The 27,911-nt window shown below is 35.0% G+C and overlaps 1 protein-coding gene across 1 annotated transcript in view; it reads left to right on the forward strand.

Annotated features, from left to right (window-relative positions):
* LOC145666042 (opioid-binding protein/cell adhesion molecule homolog) overlaps positions 1–27,911 on the forward strand; it is a 476,706-nt gene that overhangs the window by 249,266 nt on the left and 199,529 nt on the right. The window contains exon 5 of the mRNA XM_081733141.1: positions 18,381–18,509. Within this exon, the coding sequence (XP_081589267.1) occupies positions 18,381–18,509 (129 nt within the window). The remainder of the gene's footprint in view (positions 1–18,380; positions 18,510–27,911) is intronic.

Consider the following 27,911-nt stretch of genomic DNA (forward strand, 5'->3'; position numbering starts at 1 on the left):
TAAATACCTAGAAACTTCACACATGATGAATTATTCTCAACAGGCACTTCTTTTAGACTAAAAGTCATATGTTGAGTTTTATTCTCGTTAAGTAAAAAAACATTAGCCTTAAACCAAATCACAATCTGATCCCATGTATTTTCAGTTATAGCATTAAGTGTACTAACATCAGGACTAGTATTTAGAAAGGTCGTATCATAAGCATATAATATAGAGTAAGGAGATAAAAAGTAAGGTAGATCATTTATCATTAGTAAAGATACAAGTGGCCCAAGTACTGAACCTTGAGGTACTCCGTACTTAACTGATGCAATACTAGATATATTGCTATTTACAAAAACAATTTGTTTAAGGTTTTCTAAGTAAGATTTGAATAACCTAAAACTTAAATCCTTGATACCGTAGTACGTTAATTTTTTAAAGAGAATTGTGTGTTCAACACAACCAAAGGCTTTGCTTAAATCACAAAATGTTGCCTGAACAAAATCCTTGTTTTCAAAGCCTCTGATAACCTTCTTTACTAACGAATCGATCGCTCAAACAGAAGATCAATCCTTTACGAAACCAAACTGTGAATCACTAATTACGTTATGCATATCAAGATAATCACATAACTGCATATGTATCACAGTTTCAAGAATTTTTGAGAAGACTGGTACCAGAGAAATTGGTCGATAACTAGATGGACAATTTTGCTGCCCCTTTTTATAGACAGGCACAACCCGTGATAATTTTAAAACTTCGGGGAATATTCCCTGTGTTAGACATTGGTTAATGCAATGTGTAAGTGCCAGAACAATACAATCAGTAACTTTTTAAATTAGATTACTCGACAATCCATAAACATCAACACTGTTTGAACACTCAAAGTTATTTACAATGTTGAGAACTACATGGGGATATATAGCCTATTTGTGAATACAAAATTATCCTGTATAGGATTTACAGATTGGTCCATTAGATTGACTGGTGTTACATTAGGTTTGTCTATATTATTGTGTACTTCATCTACATAATTCACGATAAAATTACTAAAATCTTCTGAATAGGGATAAACGCAGTCCCGATTACACTCAACTATAGAATTAATTACATTCCAAGCTTGTTTACACTTATTAACAGACAATTCCAATTTTGCCGAAGCATACTGCTTTCTCGCTTCATTTACAGCTTGCTAATATGTTTTCCTAGCTTTCAGGTGGGCTGACCTAGTTACTTCATTTTTCTCTCTCTTATATATGTTTAAATGTAACATCACCTCACACTTCATTGAGTAAAGTTGAGGGGTATACGACGAAGAATTATTTTCTCTATCTGGCTTTTTAAGTAGACTCTGATTAACTTTACAAATTTTACGTCAAAATCAGAGTTTAGATCACCACCTATGACTATCTTAAAGTTTATAAAACTACGCCTATTCAATAAGTTTAGCGGTTCCTCGAGCCTATCTAGAAAGACTATTGAATTACCGTTTGCGGATCTGTATATGGATACGAAAACCAACTTGAGACAATTAATAACGATACCTGTGGCTTTGAAATCGATTTCAGTACATAGAAAGTCAAGATCTAACTTCTTACAGTTAAGCGAGAGCTTGTCTCTAAGAAAAATAGCTACCTCACCGTGAACACGGTGATTCCTACAGAAACTATTAACAAGTACATAGTCATCTAATTTATTAAACGCAATTTCATCCTCTTTGCACCAATGTTCACTTAAACCTAAGACATCTAAATTATTATCATTCCCAAAATCATTTAAAACTACATGTTTATTGTTGATCCCTTGAACATTTAAGTAGGCCACTTTAAAATCAATAGCGTGGCTTTGTTTTACATTAACCTGTTGTGCTATAACCGTTTGCAGATTTTTGGCTAAGTCTGCATCATTAAACTTTAATGATCTAAAAAATTAGCATGAGCTAGAGGTATTGCATTACCTGAGGCAGTAGACTGTGAGATTATACGCTGAACAAGTTTATTACACATAAGGTGCTTCTCATTCCTGTTTAAATGTAGCCCATGTCTTGTGAAATGTGACCTATCTAGGAACTGCAAATCAACGTACTTTACATTTGGGAAAAACTGACATACCTTTGCTATCTGAGCCACCGCGCCTCCCTCAATAATGTTTTGAATAACAGCTTATGTTGTAAAAATGATCGAATATTGACGAATAGGAAAGCAATCCCCATGATGTAGAGAAACATATGCATGGCTTTAAACAGCAGCTTCCAGATGTCAAATATGAAAATGAACATAATTACTAGAATACGTTGCATTGAGATTGATGTGATAAATGGATTTTGCGGCAGAGATTGTATGGTGTAAGATATGAGCTCGCTGAAATGGAAATATATTTTGTAACACCAAACTGATATAACGGAGGAGATCTTCGACGGTTAGCGGAGGTAATATGGATTGAGTCGGTTGGGTTGTTTTATCGGCCGTTTTTAGAGGTAATATTAGTTCTGGATGCTCAGGAGTTGGAGCTGGTTTGGCTTTGCAGCGATAACTGTAGGTAGGATGAAGCAAATTGCAAGTGTTGCATTTCGATGGTCCTTGCAGATTGCGACACGCTTTAGTTTCCTGCAGCCCTGAGCAGTATCCGCATTTAGAAGGATTTGAACAGTCAGCAGTAGTATGATCGTTGTAAACCTGACATTTTTCACAATGAAACCAAAGCTCTTGAGCTCCAACCTACAGCTTTTGATTTCAATCCTATGATTTACGATTATTTGTGATTTCACGTCTATAACAAAGACAAACATTTTAAAGTATGTGTACTTTAAATAAATTACTTAAAGAGATCTTTTCCATAAAGTTTATCCTTTTAAATTATTGATCAAAGCCTTTGCATTTTAATAAACCTTCTCCGAAATAAATGAAAATGAATTGTGCTTCCATCTTCGGAGTTTTTTACACTATATTTTTGTGGACGTTTACAAGTTTGTCGCAAATCCTTTCGACAGTGAGATCTCGGAAACTACAGGCTCTAGAAAGATTACGTTTTCACTGATCGATTGCAAATTTTGCGTAGATTGTACAGTTCTAACTCAATATTTAAAAAGTGGCCATTATTTCTTTATTACATTTTTACGGAAGTGTTGAAATTTTTAAAAAAAACTAAGGCATCATATCCTACCTATTATACATTCCAACACCACATAATTGTATATAGGGGTGGCATATTCCTCAGGCGTTTGTTATCCATGACCAAATAACAATAAAAAACGAAATATAACCATTTCTACAGACCAAGTTGAATCTTTATTGTTTGGAGTGTTTTGCCCAATGAACACCATATATCACTGATATTATAATTGATTGTATGTGTAATGTACTAGCTTATTTTAAAATATATAAAACTATAATCATGCCTGTTGTTCTTTATGGTTGCGAAACATGGTTGCTTACTTGGGAGGAAAAGTACATAGATAGAAAGTACTTGAAAACAAGATCCTGAGACGAATATTCGGACCCAAGAGAAACGGGAATAGGAAATGACGGAAACTTCATAACGAGGAACTACGTAAATTATACGGTTTGCCCAACATTGTTAAGGTTATCAAATCTAGGAGGCTCAGGTGGGCAGGTCAGGTTGGAAGAAAGAATGAACGCTTTCAAAATCTTAACTGGGAGACCAGCCGGAAAACGACCATTAGGAAGACCTTTGCGCAGATGGGAGGACAGTATTAATATGGATCTCGCAGAAATAAGAATACAAAGTAGAAACTGGATCCAATTGACTGAGCATAGAAGGCAGTGGAGAGCTTTTGTGAACGCGGCATTGAACCTCCAGGTTCCGTAGATCATAGAGTTAGCTAGTTTATGTAGGCCTATTTGCTTATTACATACTGTATGCAAGAAGAAAGAAAACACTGATCATACTTGAATTAACATCTCCAACGGGAGTAGGCTCAAATCTTGCAATCGGTGCGAAATATTGAAAAAGCAATCGAAAAAAGTCTCCCCTTTGCGGTATCTCTTGCCGATTTTTATCAAGAAGAATAACAAGAAGATTCTCGCTCATATATGAATGATGCGCTGTGTACAGAGAACAGGGTCATCTAGTATTCTCATTAAAATGTGTTTCTCAAAATACTTATTGTCGCTATTGCATATGAGTTTTTTTTTCATGTACCGAAGAAATTGTATAATAACAATATAGAATATGAATTCTTGCTCTGGCTCTTAATTTGTAACCTAATATCCTTCGTCAATGTGGAAGTGATCATTGTGCTGTCGTCCCTATTCCTTATACAATTTTAGCATTAGCACGTTGATATATCTTTTTCTGATTACATATAATACTCTGCATGTCCAAATTTTAAGTAGAGTTTCACATGAAATCTTTTTGCACCTAAACAACACGTTAGTGCCAACAAATCCTTGTCACACAACCCGTTTGCATCTTCAGTTGGTGATATCTTAATAATAATAATAATAATAATAATAATAATAATAATAATAATAATAATAATAATAATAATAATAATAATAAAAGCATTATCTTTCTTATATCGATTAAATGACAAATTACTGTCCATCTGAAGTAAAATATTAGTGTGAGTGGGCGTCTATGACCAGTGAGTTCACTTCAGTGGAAATTGAAACGGCCAATATATGCAGAGAAAGCATGAGCATTAGCCGTTTTGCTACGAACAGATATGCGGTATACAACAAAACTACGGTCAAGAATAAAGTGACAAAATGAGAAGAGAAAACGACAAGATGATGCTATTTATACACTTTTAATTTCCCACAGTTTATTTCAAGATTTTCGAGCCGAGGCGGAGACTAGATTGATACTTGACACTTGAGTCAGGCCGAGATCGAGAATCATCGTTACGGTATATATATATATATATATATATATATATATATATATATATATATATATATATATATATATATATATATACAGGTTGTTTCACCTAACTTTGCGACCTGAAATATTTCCGAAATAACAAAAAATGTAAAAATGTACACATATTAGGAGGCTATAAAATTCTGTAAACAACAAGTGCCCCCAGGGGTCCCATCATAGGATCCCAGGGGCCAACTAGGAAATTTCAAATAAACATCCCCTATTTTCATTGCAGACTCTGATTCTACGATCAAAAGTAAGCAATTTTTACTTGAGGAACTTTTTCGTTATTCTAATAGTTGGCGCTCTAATCGCAAAAAAAAAAAAGAATATCATCCTACGTAGTCCCCTAACTTTGCGATCTGAAATACTTCTGATATAACAAAAAATGTGACAAATCTAGTTACGCAAGAATGTATACATATCAAATGGCTATAAAATTTTGAAACAAGTGCCCTCATGGGTCCTATCGGATGGCACCAGAGGCCAACTTGAAAGTTTTCAATGGAAACTCCCTATTTTTGTTGCAGTAATTGGGAAGGAAAATATGCAAAGTTTACTTGAAGTACTCTTCGTTACCTGCCTAGACGGCGCTGTAATCACAAAAGAAGAAATATCATCGTACACTGCCTGGGATTGATAAAAAACTAAATATCTCGAGAAATACACATGGAATTAAAAAGCACGAAATATGTGACCAATATTTTAAAAAGGCTCAGCATAAAATAAAATTGCTTTCATTTACATTTCAATGCGACCATGGTAGGCAATTACGATATGAAAAGGAACGTTTTTGTGTTTTGCAACAAGAAACATCTTCCCTAGAGTTGCAAAGGTCAAGAAGACCAATATGTTTTTTAAATATCACGTGATTCGGACATATTAAGTAAAACCATTATTTCACACTATTACGTAAAAGCACAAAAGACAAAGGAGATTTCACAGAAGAACAAATTTACAAAACTTGAATAAAGTGCAAAGAAACTTAATTGATATACAGGGCTGTTGTAATTGATCTTCACGATTTTAAAAGTTAGTAAGTCATGTTTATTTAGTCACAACGACATGCAGCTTATGTTAAATGAGCGAAAACTCAAAATTACTTTTTGTTTATAAACTCAGGCGTGTTATTTTCCTTGTCAAAGTTTCTCAAGAAGAGTGCAGTTTGTAATTCAACATACATCAGTTGATACTCTAATTCTTGAAACCTCTTTTTTACATTCCAGAGTCAGGAAATCCATCTGCTTCTTAAATACGTTCTCAAAATTCAGTTAAGTAGTTAGGGAGGGATGACTGATACACTTCGATTTAACATAACCCTAAGTTCTTTGAAAATTCCGTTTCACATAAAAGTAGAGAATGAAAACGTTGCCCTGTCTTCGTTTCCTGCTATCTAAATTTACTGTTACCCTAGTTACGGAATGCGTAACTACACATCAGCTTTACTGGGCACGTAGTGTCTCCCCGTTTTTTTCGAAGAACTTGATTATCATGAGTCCCTTTGCCTCTTTCGAATTGGCAGATGAACAAGTTCTAACTGATGTTTCACAACATACGCTCAAACTGCACACCGTTCTTGGTCTGGCAGTGAGCAATTCGATGGTAAAACACAAATACTGCATTCCTGCTGACGTCCAGGTCAATAAGCGCAACTTCACTAACAACCCTTTGGCGAAGATTATCCAAAGTTGTTGGTATTGTTTGATACAGAAAAAATACTCGGAGTTTTAGATAAACCCAGAAAAAGTAGTATAGTGGCGATAAATCAGGGGAACAGAGGACAAGTAGGCCACCCAATCTCACCTCTTTTGTCAATCCGTTATTTAGGAAATTCCGTGTAAGAAATTGCCGCATATTAACACCGTTGTGCGGTGTTGTACATCTTCCTGAAACCATTTGTGGGCAAAATTGTCTTCTGCAGTATCTCTCATTGCTGAAACTATTTGATTTCGAAGCATCTCCTCACACAGTTCAGAAGTCAAATTGTTATTAACAAAAAGGGCCAAATTATTGTATATTTAGCACTGCCGCCCAGATATTCAACTTTTCAGGATGTAGAGTGTGTTTGAAAGGACCAATAAGATTTCTGTCAAATCAACACCTGCTATTACATCTGTTAATGAAACCGGTTAGGTGGAACGTGCCATCATCAGAGAACACAATGCTGGTAAGAAACGTAAGAAAATCATTGATTTGTTTCATCATATCTTCATAAAATTCTACACGGCGATCAAAGACATCTTCATTCAGCTGGTGTATCAGATGAATTTTGTATGGGTGGAACCTCATTTTCTTCAACATTCTTCTCGCAGACATGTGACTGGTGTCCTATTGTTTTGCAGCTTTATGAATGCTAAGCTGAGTATTTTCAACAAATGACCAGAACATCAAACTGTTTGTTGCCGATTTCGGTCGACCAGGAATGTTACAATCCTGTATAGTTACCGTTTTCTTGACGCCTCATACGATGCACTCGACAGTAGATCTGGAAATGGGATTGTGTGGAACGCGATTTTTTTGTTAAATATTACCCTTACTTCAGCACATGACCTTTGGTTATTACCCATCCTCGTATCATCGAGAGCTTAGACCTTTACTTTGAGAGCTCTAATAAAAACCAGTTGAAATACAGCTTGAGTGTTCAGAGCTTCTCGGTAATAATGCTTACTGCTACCAATATCTAATGGCTTCTACGTTGCTGGACCGTAATTTACAATCAACAATAAGTATTTACAGAACATGACATAGGGGTGAGACATATGTGTCTTCTGGTCAAACCATAACAACAAAATGACTATGTCCTATAGATCCACCAATCAACCTTACGTGTTCACTTTCAATTTTACCTCTCAAGTAAATTCACATGGTCTAAATTCAAATCAAATCGCCATTATGCATATCTACATAAACATGGCAAAAATGAACAACTTAATTCTCTTTTGACACCATATCCGATTATTAATTGAAACGTCATGTCCCAACGGAGAGCTAAAGTAATTCAACTTTCGTAGTGTCCACAAGCTCACAAACTTGTGTTCTAACTTTATTTGTTTGCAAGTCTTAGCACCAACATCACACAGCATGTCCACTCTTGAACCAGCTTTCCATTTATCAACCTCAGGTACAACGATATTATTATTTTTGCGATTTATGTGTTATCTAGGAGGACAACGAAAAAATACTTAAACTAAAAGTTGCGTATTTTCGGTCGTAGTATCCGAATCCGCATTCATGGAGAGGATTTCTCTTTGGAATTTTGGGAAGATGAAGCTAACTTCTTTTATGTAAGTTGAACAGACCTTCTAAACTGATTGGACACGTACTTAAATTGCAAGAGTATTTCTCGTACTATTTAGAATATCACCAGCCTTGGCTGACGTACGTACATACGATGATATTCATTTCTTTTTGCTATTACAGCTCCATCTAATAGAATAACGAAAATATGCTTCAACTAAAAATTCTTTATTTTTGATCGCCTCCAATAAAAATTAGGGGTTTCCGTTTAAAATTTTAAAATTGGCTTCCGGGGCCCTATGATCCCTGGGGGCACTTGTTGTTTACATAATTTTATAGGCCCCTGACATGAATACATTCTTGCATAACTAGATATTTCAAGTTTTTTTTTTGTCATTTCGGAAATATTTGATGTCGGAAACTTAGGTGAGACACCCTGTATATATATATATATATATATATATATATATATATATATATATATATATATATATATATATATATATATATATATATATATATATATATATATATAGACGTGGAAGCTGAAGCGATTTTGGAAGCTTCAGATTATGAAATTGTGGAGAAAGATGTGTTTTGTATCATGTAATGATCCAATAGAAATTAGTACGGTAGTGGTTATAAATCAATATAGAGCGCAGAAACTGATATGTATGACAAAATGTCGAAACGTGAAAACACTCCTGGGTTGCAAAGTGTTTCGAAGACGATATTCCCATGACCCTACTATACTATGTTTTTAAACAGCAATGGCATGATGTGAATCAAATAACCATCAAATGTGAGATGCAGAACAGAAGAATGTAGCGGAACAATCTCTTCTAGAAAAAAATGCGCAAAATTCGGAAAGAGCTATATGGCCATGCTGGTTGTATACAGGGGTGTGATAGACAAAGTAATAATATAATATAAATACTCAAACAAGCCTGATAACACCACATGTTTGAACCAAGAAGTGTGACCCTAGGTAGAGGTCTGCACGGGTCGGAATTTTTAGCCCGGGGCCGCCCGGCCCAAGAATTTATAATGTGAGGCCCGACCTAACTCCGAAATATGTTTTAGCATTTAGGCCCGAGCTCATGTAATAATCAAATGAACCCGAAATATGCCCGAATTACAAAGGCGTAATAATTCACCCAAAATTGTATATTTATTTACAGCAATTAGAGGTTTAATTTTGCAGTTGTGCTTTAAGAGTTTTCCAGAAAGAAGAGTCCAATAAATATCAATGTACAGTATATTTACTGCCGTATATTTACTGCAAGGACCATATGTAGCATAGGTTAGGTCATATCTCGTTGTATATTTATTATCTATTAGAACAAGGCTTATTTCAAATTGTGGTTCTATCTCCGGCAGCCTCCACGGGCAGGACACGTATTGCTCGTAACACCGAAAAATGGCCGTCGCTAGCAGAGAATGTCTTGTGTGAAAATCAACACAATATTAGTAAAACCTTTTAAATCTATTGAAATATAAAATGACAGATTTTCAGCTCTTGAATATATTTGTAAATATGTATATACTTGGTTTTAGCATAGTGTTTTACCTAATCAAATATTTAGTTTTACTGAAACATCAAAATTCTCACAAATAATGCACGAAAACAAATACTCATGCAGGTGGGAAACCTTTGTAAAAGGGCCAACAGAGGGCAGCATCTGTTGGCACAAGACAAGGACCATGCAGGTAGTTAAGAATACAGGTGCATGATACGTGGTTTTGTTGATTTCTGTGCCATTTTCACAATTAAATATAGTGTGCTATATATCTATTTAAAGCTTGGAATTGTGGGAAAATAGTGATAGTAATGAAAATACAAACACATCCCTCATAAGTGTGTAAACAGCATGAGAAACTAGTGAAATGCGATAATTAGGTCATGCCGTTCAAAGACCTGTGGTTTCAATCCTCTTCACCTCAACCACCCTCCGTCATAAGATTTCATCGAGCTTCGAGGCGAGCCATGACAAAGTGAACAACTGGGGTTGATTTAAAACAAGGACTCGGGTGAAGTGATAATAATTCGGTTCTTGGACGTGAGGCAGTTGACGTAGAATCTGCGTGAAGAGCTTCGAACGGCGCACTCTTCCTTGTGTAAACAATCATCATGTACTGTGTGGTGATAAGAAACGAAGTGACAAATTAACGTTTTCTTTATTGTAAGAATTTTGCTAGTGTTGATAGCCGGTGTGCTAAAACTATAGCATGTAAAAATGATATAAAATTTTAATGAAAACCAAACTATTTCTTTTGCAATATCAGTGTGTCATCTTCCTTTCACTTATAAAGGGGATGAAAGTAGTTACGCGGAATATAGTCACTATACACTAGGGTGCATCGAATTTCCACTTTTTTTTAAATCAGCTTACCCTTAGTGATATTTTTGTGCGAAATGGGCTCCATATAACATATAAAAAATTGCAAGTAGATTGATCAATATTTTTAGGTGCCACCAACGGCCGAAATTTTTAAAATTTTGTTAAAAAAAAATGTTATTTTAAAAAATGTAAAATATGTACTTTTATAAAATATGGTTATCCTATGTGGTTTTGTTTCTGTAAAAAGTCTGTATTTTACGTGAAAAAAATTTCAGCTTGATGAGTCAAGTCATTCAGGTGCCACCAGTGGCTTAAAATATGAACAATTGTGTCCCTACTTTTTTCATTTCTTAAAAATTAAGTTGCATTGTTTGTGATTCATCTGGATCGTTAATTAGATAAGAAATATTCTGTTTTACATCTGCAGCTCTTTGCTTATTTCCAAACATTAATGTTGGAAATAACCCAGAACTCACCAAGAGGAGGTGGCTGCAGTTTGAGGTCCGCCCACGCGCCACCTGTTTATACTAATGTTGCATATGGTAGTGCAAGTTAATATCGTTACTCTTTTATCTCAAATTGTTTTTGTATTAAATTCTGGTATGTTTTTTCTTGATTGTAGTGTTGCTAGGACAAATCTATGTTGTGCTTCTTGCCCACATACCGCTAATACCGCTTCTGTCACCAACTTCACCATTCTTTCTACAGCGCGAGTGTGACAGGGTAAGGATGTAATAGATTCATCAGTCATTGGAGCCGTCTTTACATTTTCTCTTAGCTTCTGCAGGCTCAAGTGTTTTGTCAGTGGTGGCTCCATCAGCGTGCATGTTGATCAATTAATCATATCAACATAGTTTGTCGCTTCTAAGTTGATTTCAGGGACGACGAATTCTCGTACCGGTACGCGATCACCAGATTGGGTCGTTTGTCTTGCTTTTAGGACTCTCCTCCAGCCAAGTTCTCGTACTTTAGCATCTTCGTCAGTCAACATTGATAGAAGTAGGTTCTCAGGATGGCCGTACCACGCATTTCTACGGATCACTGGATGAATTTTCCTTCCATGTGGCGAGAAGTCGTGATAAGGTGCCACAAATTACGAGCTCCTTCTGCAAACGATGGATTACGGATCACAGCAAACCAGAGTGGCGCGTAAACCATCATGATGTACTGGACGATGGTTTTATGTTCATTAGTGGGTTCTTTTGTTCCTACGTACAAACGTAAGACTCTTATTTGCTGTAGTTAGCCATCTGGCTTGATGAATTTTACCAGGCTTCATGTGAGCTAACCCAACGGGTCATTGTCCTGAAGAAACCGCTTGGCAGATATTCAGCAAATATTTTTGATCCGTGCTTAATGCATCCTCAGTGAAGTTGAGGTCCCAGTCTACTGGAACGGGCTGAAAATTCTGGAGTGGCAACTCTTCGCATGTTGGAAGTGCTGATCCTATTGGTTCTCTAAATGCATTTGGTCCAGTAGACTTGCCGTCTATAAATTCAATCAAATGTCGAAATGGGAGCTCATTCGTGTGTATCATACAGACGATTCTCTGAAGGGTTTTGTTCAGGAAGACTTCAATATATGCCATCGCACCATTCTTCCGACCAGTGTTGGTAGCAGTACCGTCGCAACCCAAAAAAAAAAATAAAATAAAATAACAGAACGGACAAGGGGATATTCTGATGAACAAAGAACTTTGTGATGGCAGCCCGTATGCTCTCTCCTCTTCCAGATGGAGAGACGTGGCCAAGATAGTTCGATCCTGGCTCCTGTAGCAGTACGTAGTGATCTTTTTTCATTATTCGGTGGTTGATGCCGTCTTTAGCCTCAAGGGTGAGAGTCTGATTCTTTCTTCCGTCGAAGTATAACGCTTTTGCTTCGGTCGATTCAAGCGATGCACTCGCCTCTTCAACGATGGCGTTTCCTAAGGATTTCTTCTCTCTCCGAATCTTGCTTTTGACGATCACCTTCTGCTTATGAACTGGGGTAACCAAAAGCGACGAAGTGATAATTGCGGTCTGATATATTACATTTATATACTGCATTGGAGAATGTCGGCAATCTAACTATCATTTGTTTAGAAGGGCTAGTCTTCTTTCTTTTAAGCGCAGGAAGAAACTCGACAGTGGAAACTGACTCTTCTCCCGATTCATTTTGTAAAGAGACGCTATCGTTTTGTCTTCCGGAACTACTAATTTCATTGGGGTTTGGTTGATTTTTCTGACCTCGATTTTTAAGCAATAAATGTTTGACACGTTTCTGTGTCTCCTTTCTATAAAGTCCTGCCATACCCATCTGTCGGGTGGTTCTCTGGTTAATTAAAAGTTAAACCTTCAATTTAGGCACATTCTTCTCTCTCGCAGAAGTGCAAGCAACTGGATCGATGCATTTGCAAGAAGCGATATCAAACAAACTTTTGCTGGCAAACTCCTGGGATTCTGCAACTTTGGAAGGAAGAAAAACGGGCTTGTCCTTGGACTTTTGCAGCTGACGGACCTTTTTTTGATAATATAAAATCAACGCTATAACACGTTGCTCGCTCAAAATAGCTGCACCGCTGATTGATGCATTTTCCCAAATTTGAATTACTTTCCTTGCCACTGAATGAGCTAGCACCTTAGCAGAGTGGTCCTTCTGAGATGCTGCTTCCCATTTCATCTTCTCTCTTTCCCATAAGAATTGCTTAAGAACACCAGCGATTGTTAGAAGCTGATTAAAAGTGAATTCCACAGGGGATCCAATGATATTACGGACAAAGTTCCTGACATTCAAACGTGATTTCTCTTTAGGTGACATCTTTACGGACACTTGATAGTTTATTCACCGAAAACAATTTTGAACAGTTAGACACTTTTGTCAACGCAAGACTTCAACAAACTTGCCGCACCATTGGAATGACGAACTGACATGTTGACTGCCGACAAGCACAAGTAGGACGCAATCCTTCAAAAACGCACACAAATGCACACGTATTTTCACTTAAACATAATCAGCAACGTAAACAGTTTCCACATCAAACACCATTTCTTCTGCCTAGAAAGCAACGCAAAATTACTCCTAATCTCATCTCCAGACACACTAACAAGGAGTCACTTTTTTTCTTTTCTCTCGATGCTACTCCACTTTTAATTTTACGACAAACTAACTTTTGGACGACTTTATTCTATGCAGTACAGGTGTATTATCGAAAGGAGTCTTTCTACAAAAATAATTACTTGTTATTTTCTTTTCGCGCTACGAAATTAAGCTGGACAACTACCGGTATGTGCCTTATTTGATAACATCCCATCTACTGTAAAGTCTGTTTTTTTACCTTGATTGCCCCATTTTTTAACCCAATTAGCTGCTTATAAGAGACGAAAACTCGATTTTTTTTTTACAAAACACTGAATAAATTTTTTTTTGGGGGGGGTCAAAATTTTAAGAAGCCGGTAGCACCTGAAGTACTTGACCGACCAAGCTGAAATTTTTTTCACGTAAAATATGTACATTTCTGCCGAAAATAACTACTAAGGGTAAAATATTTTCGTGAGAGTAAATATGTGTAATTTGTTTTAAAAAAATGTATTCCTTAACAAATTTTTGAAACTTTAGGCCGTTAGTGGCACCTAAAGAAATTAACTAATCGGCCTGCGATTTTCTATATGACATACAGAGACCATTTCGCAAAAAACATTCGCTAAGGGTAAGCTGATTTCAAAAAAAGTGGAAATTCGATGCACCCTACTATACACCTGGCTGGATCGGGATAGGCAGGGAATTTCGCGATCTTGTGAAATTTCGTAAGACACACACAATAGTTTACATTTTGGGATCGCAACCATATTTCCCAATCTAAAGTCTCTTCCTGCTAGAAGGACTTGCTATTTGCGGTAAAATGACTAAGTAGCAGTGTTTCTTCTAGAACTTCGTGGAACAAGAACTTCAAGCAACAAGGTGGTCGTCTTATCAATGGGAAGAGATGATACCCCGAGGGAGCACCATAGCTTGGACCATCTCCAGTGAAGATTTGGAAACAGAGAGGGACTTTAAATTGCGTCTGTAAAATTTTAAAAGAAGAGTGCGCGAACATTCAAAATTCGTTAAAAAGACCTAAAATAGTAAAACGTGTGAAAATTAATATATATATATTTTTTCTTTCTGTGTATATATAAAGTGTATCACTTTTTCCGCGGGTGCAATATTAAAATCTTCCAATGGAAGTTGTGTTTCATTCTTCACCAGGAGTTCCTCTCAGGTATGTGTCAAAATTCAATGTAATATGTTTTCTTTCCAGCTGCCCGGAGATGCAGAAAGCATCACGGCATGATTACAGCTAACGTATGTGCTAGTTGGGTGAGTGGTGTTATTGGTACTCAGAACCTGAAGTAAAACCACAAAATGCCTGAAATCAAGAGACTCATTGCATCCTATTAAAGTAAAATAACTTCATTTTGTGCAAATAATTAAATTGTCATTTTTGCTCTACCACTCTCATTTTGCTCTACCGCATTTATTTGCATACTTTATGTCCTTTACATATTAATTTAAGATAATTGCTCATTTGCATATGATTCTCGTATGCAAATTGTTTCGGCCTTCAGCCGTAAGGCAGCCTCTCTGCTGCTTCTCCCCTCTTCTTTCACAGTCTCTTGTGTGTGAAGAGGGGGAGGCAATACTATATATTTGTGATTGTATAAGCAAGACACCAAAGGTGTCTGAAAGCTATAATTTGTATATACAATCTAACGGAATGCATATGGAGAAAATAACCTAACAAGTGAGAAAGAAAATTTATGACCTGTGTTTCAGAGATACTTGAAGGTTTCGTAAGAAATTGCGGGGCTTCATAGGCAATATCTGAATATGCAACCTTACAGAGAAATTTAGAATAATTTGGGAAACGCTTAATATTTATACATGTATCACTCACAAAATTATATTTCCAAGAAACTATATTCTCGATACAATGCATATCCAGACGAAATAATATTCTGTGTTTCCTTGCATTCGTACTGACATGCTCTTATTTCACCTTAACTTCCAATCCTGTATAGAAGTAACCACTTTTTTGAAATGCACTTTGCACTATAGTATAAACATATATGTATTTAATGTTGCCTGGGTCGCCACCACGCGTTCTGACGTGGAAAAGTCTTCACGGAAGATTCAGGTAAGTGCGGAGATATTAAGTGTAACAACAACCCGGAAACAATCACATCGCGCGGACACTGAATACCGCGACTTCGCTATCATCTGTGGGTTACGTATGTATTGATTAATTAAACTAATAAGCATTAAAGAAATCAAATGTCACAGTAACAGGGAGTCAAATTTATGTTCTAATAGAATTACAATAGCTTCTTGTAGAGATATATATAAATTTACAGATTTCTTGATAAATGTTCTCAGATTAAATTTTGGCATATAACATCTTCGAGATTTCGCTATAACCATTTTTCAAAATATATTCCGACTCGAATTTACATATTTTTTGATATATGTATTCTATGTGTTAATAGAAAGTTATTCCTTATGTGTACAGCTATTTGTGTAAGCAATTATTGGTATGTAGATCTCATTCCTCTTTGTTCAACTTATTAAAAGATATCACTGTAGTATTCCAGAATTATCACTTCGCCATTGTGCAGCAGATCTACTGGGCGTTTAATATATTCTATCCTCATCATATTTTACATCCATTGACATAGTCGGGTTTCGTTTTATGAAATAATTGTTTCATCTAATATTATAATCAATATCTTCATTTAAATATTACATACTTATTCATACCTCATTATAACATTACCATTCATAACAATCATTTTAATTAATTTAACCCTGTCTAGAATTCTTGTATCGTAATTAGAATAATACAATAATATATGTCGCCACTAAACCACGAATCCTACTGTTCACAAGGTCAAATCTGATATCGCGTACGAAAGAAGAAAATTCTAAGCTTATTAACATTCATTGTCTTATACCCATAGTTAAGTAGTTTGAACTGTTACATAAGGAAAATATGCTCTAAAGATATGAAATTTGTATATAAACAACCTCTGAAACACAGAAATTTTGATTTGAAATTTAAATTAAGTATTATGGATTATTTCTACATTTTAAATTCATCTAGATGGACTACGATAAGAAAAAAAGGGCCTAAGCCCCTAGAAGAAACTTTTCTAGTGTACCATGTTGATTGCTTCTTAATTATACAATTTCAGCAATAAAATCATATATTAACAATTTTACGTTCAATATTAAGATTGACTCCTGTCTACTATTTTGTATTAAAATTTGCTTTGAACTCTATCTCGTTGGAACTTTTTTAAATAATTAAGATTGTTTAATTTAATAGTCTAACATTAATAATTCATCCTTTCTACATTATTCTACATTATATCTTTCTTTTTTTATAAACTTTTAAAGTACAGGATCTTTTTCCTCTTCTTCTTCTAGCAATTAAATTATTTTTAATTAATCAGTGTATTAAATAGGTAATTAGTAATTTTGGTGCAGGTAAATAATAAAGTGGCCAATTAAATAAGTAGGAAATTACGACCTTAGAAAAATTAAACAAACGATAACTATTACGAATTGCATAACATAAACACATTAACTTGTAAACTAATTCTGTGAATAAAATAAACTAAGTCGCAGGTAATAAATAAAAACAGAACTGTTAATGCCAGTAGTGGGGCATAACAATACGAAATATTCAACCACTTGCATTCATGAAAGACCAATTCTAAATCAATATAGACGGAATAGTTTTATTCCATAGAGAGTAAAGCAAAGATATATTTTTATACGAACACAAAGGAAAATTAATTTGAAACTCTTCTGCCAGAGATTATAAATATAATCATTTAATAATGTTTTAAAACGTGTTTCAATACATAATAATTAATACGAAATAGAAAGCACGAGTCCTACCTGTCAAATAGGTGATAGTCCTTAAGGGCTAATATCGAAATTTGTTCCAAATTGTTCGTTATTATATGGAAAGAAAAAGTAATATTAACCATTTTTGATTACTGACAGAGAAATAAATTTTTTTTATTACCTACATGAATAGTGCTATTTCTGCTTTATCAGTACTTTAGAATCGTCACACATACTCTAACTTTGTTTGTACATGGATATTTAGGTAGAATGTATAGTGGCTCCAACGTAATTCCCTAATGTAATCATGATAGCTCCTGTTGGTCTTGAGCAGCTATATAACTTTAAAGTTCATTTTTCATCATTTTCGCCAGCTTTTTACTTTGGAAGAAGGCATTATCGCTCCATTTTTATTCGATATTTTCTGCTTCTTTTGAGATTCAGTACAATATAGCTATCTCTTTGGTCACCATTATTTCAGCACCCGTTATACATGTATATATTGAAAAGAAATATGATCTAGGAACTGATGCACATATGTGAGGTATTCCGATGTAACTATCAACAACTTAAATCTGTACACTTTAAAATTAAACAGAAGTATTTTATATTAAACTTAGCATTTTATTTTGCACATGATTTGTTTTTCTGTCATAATTTAGACCAAACAAAAACTATTCTTCATTGCTATTTACCATACATCCATTCAATGAATTTTATTATAAAATAATATTGTTCTTAAATTTAAACAGTACTATCTGTTCATTTGCAATATTTATTCATTTGAATATTCTGCCAACAAGTCCAATATAGAATGCTTTTCACGATTCCCAAGCTTGACCTGGTCCCACTGACATCCTATGCAACAGTAGCGACCACAACTAGCAGGCTAAGTTAGAAACGTTTCCATAACTTACTTCCTTTTCTCTTTACATTAGAACAAGAAATGTAGTAAATATGTGAAGATCTGGTAAATTGTGTTTGATAACTTATAGAATCTGCTTTTTATTATCACTTAATATAATCCAATGAGAGTTTGACGTTCTTTCTTTTTCTTCTTTCCAGTTAATGTAATAGATGGAGAAGTGATTCATATAACCAAAGTAAGCAGACTTCATATGGGAGCTTACTTGTGTATAGCCTCCAATGGGGTTCCACCTTCTATAAGTAAAAGAGTAATGCTCAAAGTACAATGTAAGTATTATTACTTTAAATTGTTCACCTTTACAAGTGAGGTAATAAAAACTAGTAAATAGTTGTTTCTCCTTCAGTAGTGGTCACTTTATATTTTTAGGTTATTGTTGGTTGTTGTTCGTCTGAAAGTATGTGAAACTACAGAGTGTTCTATTTTTTGGTTATACTTGTTATGGATGATTTAGATCAGAAATGTGCAAGTGAGAAAGAAATGTCTCTATCTGCTATAAAAGGTGTTTACAATTTTCGGTTTTAAATTCAGTCGAAACTTGGTCTAATAAATTCGAGAAGACTCTACGTATTTCACAACAAATGAACTATAATATTAGAGTCCCAACCCAGCAACTATGGAATCAAGAGATAAGGACTAAAAAACAAAGATTGTTATTTTACTAAATGAAAAATGTAATCATTTCATATTATAAAATATACTTTTTACTGAAATATCTAGTGGACAAATGAGGATTGTGTGGTGGGGCGGATCACATCCTGTACGATGAACATAGTAATGAAATACGAAATACAAGTTTTACATCAAACTGGAATGAAGTGTTAATTTCATATATTATTAACAGTAATCACTCTATATAGAAGTCCTGAATTTGTGACGTAAGGTAAGTCGTAAGATAGGACAAGCACTGCGAAAGAATTTTTTTGGAAATAGGACGGAAGGAGAGAGGCGGGCTTAGGGGAATGTGGTTGGCAAGTATTATAGTAAAATGTTCATATTTCCGAATTACATGTGTGTTTCACTGTTTTTTTGATATTTTCTGTAGAAGGAATAAAAGGTGATACGAAAAACGAATGGAGGTTATAATTGTCATATCTGGAAATACTCTCGACATACTTTAAGGTTAGAGACATGAAACTTTGGTATTTAAACTTTCCATTTAAAGTACTTAAAGATATTCCTTTTTTAAATTTTCCACACCGAAAAAGAAAAAGTGGGTAAAAAGAGTGAGGTTGCAATTGTTCAAATAAGGTGGCCATATCTCGAAATCCTTTACGATTAGAAACATGAAATTCGATGATTATATTTCTCATTTAAAACAATTAGAGTTACGTTTCATCATTTTCGTAAACTTTCTATAAGAAGGAAAGAAGAAGACTTGAGAGTTGGAATTCTTATAACAAGATCTCGAAATTCCTTAAGAGTAGAGACATAATTATTAATTGAAGACGTGCTTTAGACGTGCTTTAGACGTGCTTTAGACGTGACGTGGTATAGACGTGCTTTGGCATTTTTGATGTTACCCTTAGAAGGACAGAAAAAAGTGTGTGTTTTCAGTTGTTGTAATCAGATGGTAGTGTTTTGAATTTTTTTAAAGTTACGGACATATTAGTTATATAAGAAGTGCAAAGACGTAGGCAAGGTAAATTAAAGGGTCTGGTGGTGAACTCTTTGCGTACAATATATACAAAGAGAAATAAGAATTTCTAAGAAATTATTTATAGGCTAATACTTGTTGTTTTCTGTTTGTATCTTTTAAATTTGATACATTGTAATAACTAGGAATAGAAGTACTCTCAATTCATAAAATCAACTTTTGGGTGGGGGCCGTCGCTCTCTCTACCCTTTCCGTGAACTCACAACTGACTAAAATATGTATGAAGTATGAACATTTTTTATGTATATTTTTTTTCAAAAATATTGCCAGATGAAACATTCCTTTATATTGTTTCTGTCATTTTTTGCTCTTTTCGGAAGAAATGTATAATTCCATATTGTTGAATTAGTAATATAAATGAATAGTACAGAATTAGTAATAATTTCTGAAATATGAACAAGATCGGTATAGATTTCTCTAAAAAAAATACAAGGAGCTGAATAAAAATTCATGCTGAACTACTTCTTCAAATTATTTCGTAGAAAAATGTATTATAAACTATATGATGATGTAATATTGTCATGAATTCGTCCAAAAGCGGACACCGAACTTTAGTTTTCACTATAACTTTCTCATTTGATATGGGGAACTGTAGCAATTTATCGCGAAACATTCCATAAAAATTTAATTTAGCATTTATACTGTAACTGTGTTATATCTCAAGCAGAACCGTAACGACAGTCACTCACAAATCTATAGGGAAATCTAATTAATTTATGCAACATAAGAGATGTACCCAATATTTCCGGTCACAGATATTACTGACATAAGCCACAAATCCAGATATCATCTCTTGCACCAGAGCAATCCATATTATTCCATTGCAAGCATAACACGCACTGGATTCACACTTTCTAGACCACGATATCTACCTTCAGACAATATTTTGAGTGAGGGTTTTGGTGTACCATATACTTACTTGCAACACTTTCGTGACCCATAGTCTTGGAACAAATAGCTATAAAAGCTCAAGTCATGCTTTCCTCCGACTAAATTATCTTCTTTTCATTCTACTTTCTTATGTCCTGATTACTTCTATTTTTTCCTGGAATACGAATACGAAAGTAATAAGAAATTATTTTTTTATTCCGTGAGTTTGGAAAATTACAGATCCTTCTTTGGAACACACACACACACACACAAAAAAAAAAAACGTCCGCTACAGAAACTCTTTTGAACAGTCTTTACAATAAATAATCTATCTTTAGTGCAATTTTATTTTTCTCAAACGTCCGATCTTCATCTCAAATCAACATTAGAAAACATATTAAGTTACTAAAAGCTAGCACTCATCCATTTTTTTTTAGTACCAATGGCTTGCAAACACAACTCCTCACACTTCAGGTAACTGTCTCAACACAATCACATCAAGTTCTTGCTTATCTATCAATATTTTTCTCACGTTGCAAGCAGGTAGTTCACGCTATGATGAGGATCCATTTTAGTATAAGGGATCTTGGTGAAATTCCTCTAAATATATCTCATTGCAGCTGTCTTCTAAAGACTCACTGGAAACATAATCACATTCCAGAAACTATGATTTCCGGTTTATTTCGAGGGAAAGGAATTATGCTGATTTCCGGAGTATTTAATGAAATATTTATTTATGAAATGTCAACAAAATTGTAGTCATCTTCGACAAATTTGTCCGAACAAGTGTCGCCTTGGCAGTATCTTGACTTGGTAGTTTAGAAAAAAAGAAAAACAAAGGAAAGGAAAGAGCTATATTTTTTTATTTTCTTGTAATATATATAAACATAGTCTGTGAACAAAACTCAGGCCATAAGTTGTCTTTGCTCAAAAGGAAAAGAAGTATTTCAGTGTTTGCATACCTTGAATGAAAAATCAACATAATTCTGGATTCGGAAAACGTAATTACAGTTAAGAGGTTAAGATCATAATAATCAAACAAATACTACTCACATTAAATAATAACCAAAGTAATCGGCTTCATTTTTTCGGTAAAAGCTCTTCAAGACAGGGAAGGAATTAAGTTGCACTGTTGTATTTAAAACTTATTTTCTTTTTAATTATTTCTAATTATAACATTTTCGATAATATAATCGTGATTATACAGTATTAGGAAGGTTCATAGCAATGAAGGTTATGGACCAGTTTGAAAAAGCTCTGCGTTAATCTCTCTCTCTCCCTTCAAAAAAAAAAAAAAAAAAACTCGAAAATGAAATATTTTCAATCAGTGAGTTCACGTTAGAAATTCATTTATACGATGTGCTAAGAATGCAGCGAATATGCGACGAATATGCGAAGATAAGAATTAAGGAAGTAGACAGAAGCCAAGGCCATGGAAATCTTCGTCTAACTAGTAAGAAACATTAACCAGAAATTTCAACATTTGAAGTATGCTTGTTGAAATACCAGCAACTATCTTCTTGCACTGATTATGTACTTACAACTTTCGGTGACACTTCCTAATGTGCGTCCTTATTCTTTTCCCCACGTATAGCATTATGTATCAGATTTGCTCCAAATGTGCCGTAGATTTAAGTTCTTTTTCCATCTTAAGTTTATACTTTATAATTTTTTTCATTATGATTGCATCGGACTTTTTTCTTTTATTACTAAGCCTACTGCTTTTCTCTATATCCTTAATGAGAAGGGTTAGGTGTTTTCATGACAAGGGCCTGGCTGAAACTCGCTTGCTTTAATGAAGACATTGAAAGTGAAATAGAATATGGCGTGTCTTACGTAGTGCGAAAATTTATGGAACAAGCAAAGAGGAAATGTCATTTTTTGGTTTTGGAGTTTAGCATCCCGTTTCAATACTGATGCTATATTAGACGCCTGTAATTTATGGTGGAATCCGAACCACCGTAATGCATCCAAATTTAAATGCTCTCCCACTGGGAATCGAAGACGTTACGCATACCGAAGGCACACGCGCTAGACCTGAGGGGAAAATATTGAAAGTCACTGTTTGATCCTTTTTTGTGTACAGAGAATGTTACAAAACATTTTCATTTTTTTAATGAACGCTGCTTCTCTTTATAGTAGTAGCAATATTAAATTTGTTTACTTTAATTATCACTGAGCTAATCTAGTGCCACACTTTTTAAGTTTGGCGTATAAAATAATAGGGTGGAAGTTTTAAATGTGTCACTGTTTAACATTATTCGCTTATTTTTATTAAATTTAAACTTATTTTAAAAATATAGTTGGCAATACTGCATATTGTGTGTGAGAAACAACAATGATATATATGAACTATCTTTCTTCCAGTATTTTCAACCAGCGCTACTCACTTTCTGGCCTGATTACAAACGTTTTCCAGACTGTAATCCCCTCTCACATTTTTTCCACACAGCTAATAATTCTGGAGCTCTACTAAAAGAATAGACCTAAGAGAGGGTGAATTTTGAGCGGGCGAAAGAGGGGCAATCATGTCAGAACATTCACAATTTACAGAGGACTCTGCTGAGTCTCTTTCTCCATTGAGGCTTTTGTTGTTCTCCCTTATACCTTGTGATATTTACGCCCAAGAGAGCTAAACACGATTTACAACACCGAGGAAAAGATTTAGTGCTATGACCGGCTGTTTTCTACGGAAATGGTCGGCGCTTTTCCTCCTCGTAATGGAGCTAGAAGAGCATTATTCCCACTAAAGGTTTTATTAAGTCTCAACAAGATCTGAACGCCTGGAAGTGAACAAGGGAAATGACTGCAATGTCTATCAAGGAGTTTTAACAAGGCTCACTGGATTTCCCTGTCAATCTATCGAACTTCTTTGTCTAAAACTACAGGCGAGACAACTTCACCTTCCAACTTGGCTCCAAGTAAAAGAAAAATAAAATGTTTATAAACCCTTACTGCTTCATGTAACTGAAATTAACGTTTCTGCCTCACCTAAATTTTACTCTGCAGTGATTTACGAAGAAATTACACTTTCTACTTTTCTTCTTCTTTCTTTTACTCTGAGGTTAATTCTGCACATACTATGAATTTATAGCATTTTCCGTATCAAATTATGTATCATGCACGTATAGATTTTTTTTACTGGTATTGTATTTGAAGGAACACTCAAGAAACAGAAATAGTAATACAAGCTTTATAATCCTATTAGCGTTTAAAAAATGCCTAAAGATCAGATACCTTTCTTACCAAACGATCAAGGTAAGCAAAATGATATGGGTGAATGTAAATCTTCATACGTAGTTTTCGAGGGGATTAATCAAAAGAGTATTTATTTTTTAAGCTAAAAATTGATGACGATAACCACACCATATATTATCATGAACCTGATATTAAATGAAATCTTCATCAATTTTTCTATTGCCTTACTTGCAAGGCAACAGTACACAATAAAGCTAATGAGATACAAGTCCTGTTCACCATTAACTTCCAAACTTTACTGTCTGTTTCAATATTTCATTGTTTACATCGAGGTAAAAACAAATGACAGGCTGGAGAGAAAATTATCATGCATACCATTCGAGAAAATCAAGGAAAACAAATTCCTATGGTGCTACAATAATAGGTATGTCCCGTTGCCGATAATAACACAACGACACACACACAAAAGGTAAAAAAGTTCTGTGCATCGGACCCCAGAGTATGGATTCGATCTATTTTGTTACACAGAATTCAACTTTCGAACCCCAGGATAATTGACCGTTTCAAATTTTTAATGGGCAAAGACTTTGAGCGATTTCGGATAGGGAGAACACAAGGTTTTCGTCCAGGAAACAAAATTGACATGATCAATTGTCTTAGGACTTCGAAATTTGGTAACAAAATACATCAAATCCATATCCTGGGGTCCAATGAACAGAACTTTTTTATGGCTGTGTTACGCGTAATTTCCATATTAAAAATCGCTCAAGTTTGCGCCCATAAAAAGGACTTGTCACTGCAAATCGTCCTGGGATTTTGATATTTGGATTCTGTGTAACAAAATACATCGAATCCCACGGTGCGCTGCACAAAACTTTCGTTCCTTTGGTGTAGTTGTGTTACGTGTATCCTCCTTATCCAAAATCGCTCAAGTGTTTCGTCCATAACAATTGTGTGTGTGTGTGTGTGTGTGTGTGTGTGTGTGTGTGTGTGTGTGTGTGTGGCTGTGTAATCGATAGTTTTCTTTCTAATAGAGCAGATTGTTTATGAATGTACTGTAGAAACAAGAAGCTGCATTGCTGAGTAGCAGATTGTGTGAATTGTTGTTTGAGGGCCACGATGGCTCAGTGGTATTTTTCCTTAAACGTATCGCTTTCCTGGTTCTATCCCAGTTCTCGCTAAGCGTGCTTTGTGGTGGACGAACGCCGTGTGCTTGGGTTTCTCGGACTTCTCCCGTTTCTTCCTATTTTTTCGTTCCATCAATTTCATCCATCTCAATATAATCATATATTTTAGTCTCGATGCATCATGGGACGCTAAAGTAGGAAATTATTGTTTGTTTTATTTTAACGCCAACATATTTCTAATATGATGCATATATTCGTAAGAGTCATACACGTGGCAATTGTGAAACTATTTACGTTTTTTTTTTTGTCTTTCTTTCTTAAATTAGTCTTTCGAATTTAAATTATGATCTCAGTGCCCAAAATAAAATTTTCCTTTTGTAAATAACGTGAGACAAAAGGCCAATTTCAAAATTTCATAACCAACTGCTTTTAGAATGTACGTACAGTATAAAGTAGCGTAGTGACATTGTAACAGATATTCTTTATTAATATATACTCCTTGTATGTTATCCTATTATATGGAGGTCAGTCAAATTACTGAGAAACACTGAAACAATCATCTGAAAGACAGGACTAAATTGCTCAGAAGTTCAACCTTGCTTATCTTGCAGACATAGTTCTTAAAAGCAACTACGTAGACATGAATTGTGAAAGGCATAGACTTTCGCAATTTGTGATTTCTATTCACTCTTTGTACTACATGATGTCAGAGTGTAAGAAATACACATCATTTGATATGTAATACTAATTCTATTAAGTGTGTTTTTTTACAGTATTATTTTTGACATATATATTATTTCAAATATTTTTTATCTGTTTATCTCCTTTTATTAAACAAGTAAACTTAAAAAAAGGAACAGATAGAGATATAAAGGTATAGGGAAGTACTAAATCATATAACTGTACATATGTTATTGAATATTCAAATAAAATTGCTTTGCTAATTAAGTTCTTTTCTGTCTTAGTTTCTTTCTTTGTTTTGCCACGAGGGTTACCGAAAAGTCATGCCATTTGTTTTGTTTCTTCTACGAAAATAAGAAAGAAGCAAGACATTCTTAAATACGAAAATGAAACATTAGTACATATGTAAACGTTACATGTAAAGAGTTGAATAAACATACATAATGCCTACTAGGAAATATTACCTTGATCAAAAAGGTCCCGGAATTCATTCACAAAATTAGAAATACGAGCTTATTCCTGAAAATTTATGTTGTACCCTTCGAAGTAATCCCCATCGACTGCAACGCACTTATACCAGCGCTTGATCCAGTTCTAAAAACATTTGTGCTACTCAATTTTCGATATATCCATCAGAGCCGCCTTCGATTTTCGTATCATCTTCTCTCGGCTGCTAAAAGGTGTGCCCTGTAATTATTTCTTGAGTCAATCAAACGGGAAAATGTTTTACGGAGCTAAATCCGGTGAATTTGGTGACTGCAGAATGGCATTCGTTACATTTTTGATGAGAAACTCGCGGAAAATGATAGTATCTATTGATGCTTCGTTGTCGAGGTGCAAAATCCACGAGTTGTTTGTCCATAGATCTTTCCTATTTAGGCGGATTGCTTCACGCAAACGCTTCATAACGCCCAAATAATACTTCTTGTTGGTGTCTGACTTTCTGGCAGAAATTCATGATGTACACCAACATTTTAATTCATGAAAACCGTAAGCATCACCTTTTTCGACTGATGATGAATGTTTATTTTCTGTCTTGACTCATTGGGTGCTCGCTCCTGGTGCTCGCTTAGAGAATCATTGCCGAAATACGTTTCCAATATTTTCAAGGTTTCTGCACCATTGAATCCGTTTTCAACGCAAAACTTAATACACACTCGTTGTTGCAAAATTAACTTCATTGCATAAATCGAAACATGCACCCAAACAAATGTACTCAGCACTGCGTCACTTACATAAATAGCAAATTAGGATGTTCAAAATGGGGTAGGAATATCGCTGACAGTTGTGGCAACCCACAGGAAAAGAAAAGATCAAACCAGGTGACTGAGAGCATCCCGCGCTGGTGATTCCAGAAACTTTTTGATCACGGTAGTAGAACGAGAAAAGTGAGTACAACAGATCGTTCGTTTCATACGTGATTTACTTCGAATTAAAATATTAGAAACCATTACAAGTATGATTACAATTATGCATGAACCCCAGAAGCGCATACCAATGACAGCTACAGTCCTTTCAAGTAGCTTCCCAAGTAATCTACACTGCTAATGATGTGAAAGGTGCAAAATACCCGTGACCCCACCATGATCGAATCTTCTGATTTCACGGCTCACTACTGCGGCAATGGCTTAACGTGTTCGAAAGCGTCTTATATGCAATGGATCCTTCAGTTTTAGTATGAGTTCGAAATTGCAAGATGATGAATCTACGAAATATGGTGGATGTTCGACTATTCCCCATTTCGTTAGCTAGAAACTTCCGCACACACACTGCAGTACGGGCTGTCGCGCTGTCATGAAAGATGAGTACATCATGTAGACTGTCAGGATATTTTATCTGAATAGCTCTAAGTAGCAGGAAAGTGCAGGAATAGTACAGTGCCTTCACAATTCGGCCACGTGGTATGAAATGGCTCCAAATTACTCCCTAATGTAATTCACCCTCATGTAATGCCTGACTGGAGAGGTATCGTGACAAAATATCTGCGTGCGTGGCAAGTCTGAATCACGGCGTACCCTGACTGGCGTTTTAGTTCGGACTCATAGGCCTTGATCCTGTAGCCTTACTGTGGCGTCATGATCCTTCCATCTAATGAATCGTTTGGGAAACTACTTCGAAATACTCTAGATTCCACTGGT

The sequence above is a fragment of the Thermobia domestica genome, chromosome 12, assembly GCF_964235325.1.
Source record: "Thermobia domestica chromosome 12, izTheDome1.hap1.1, whole genome shotgun sequence".
Lineage (NCBI taxonomy): Eukaryota > Metazoa > Arthropoda > Insecta > Zygentoma > Lepismatidae > Thermobia > Thermobia domestica.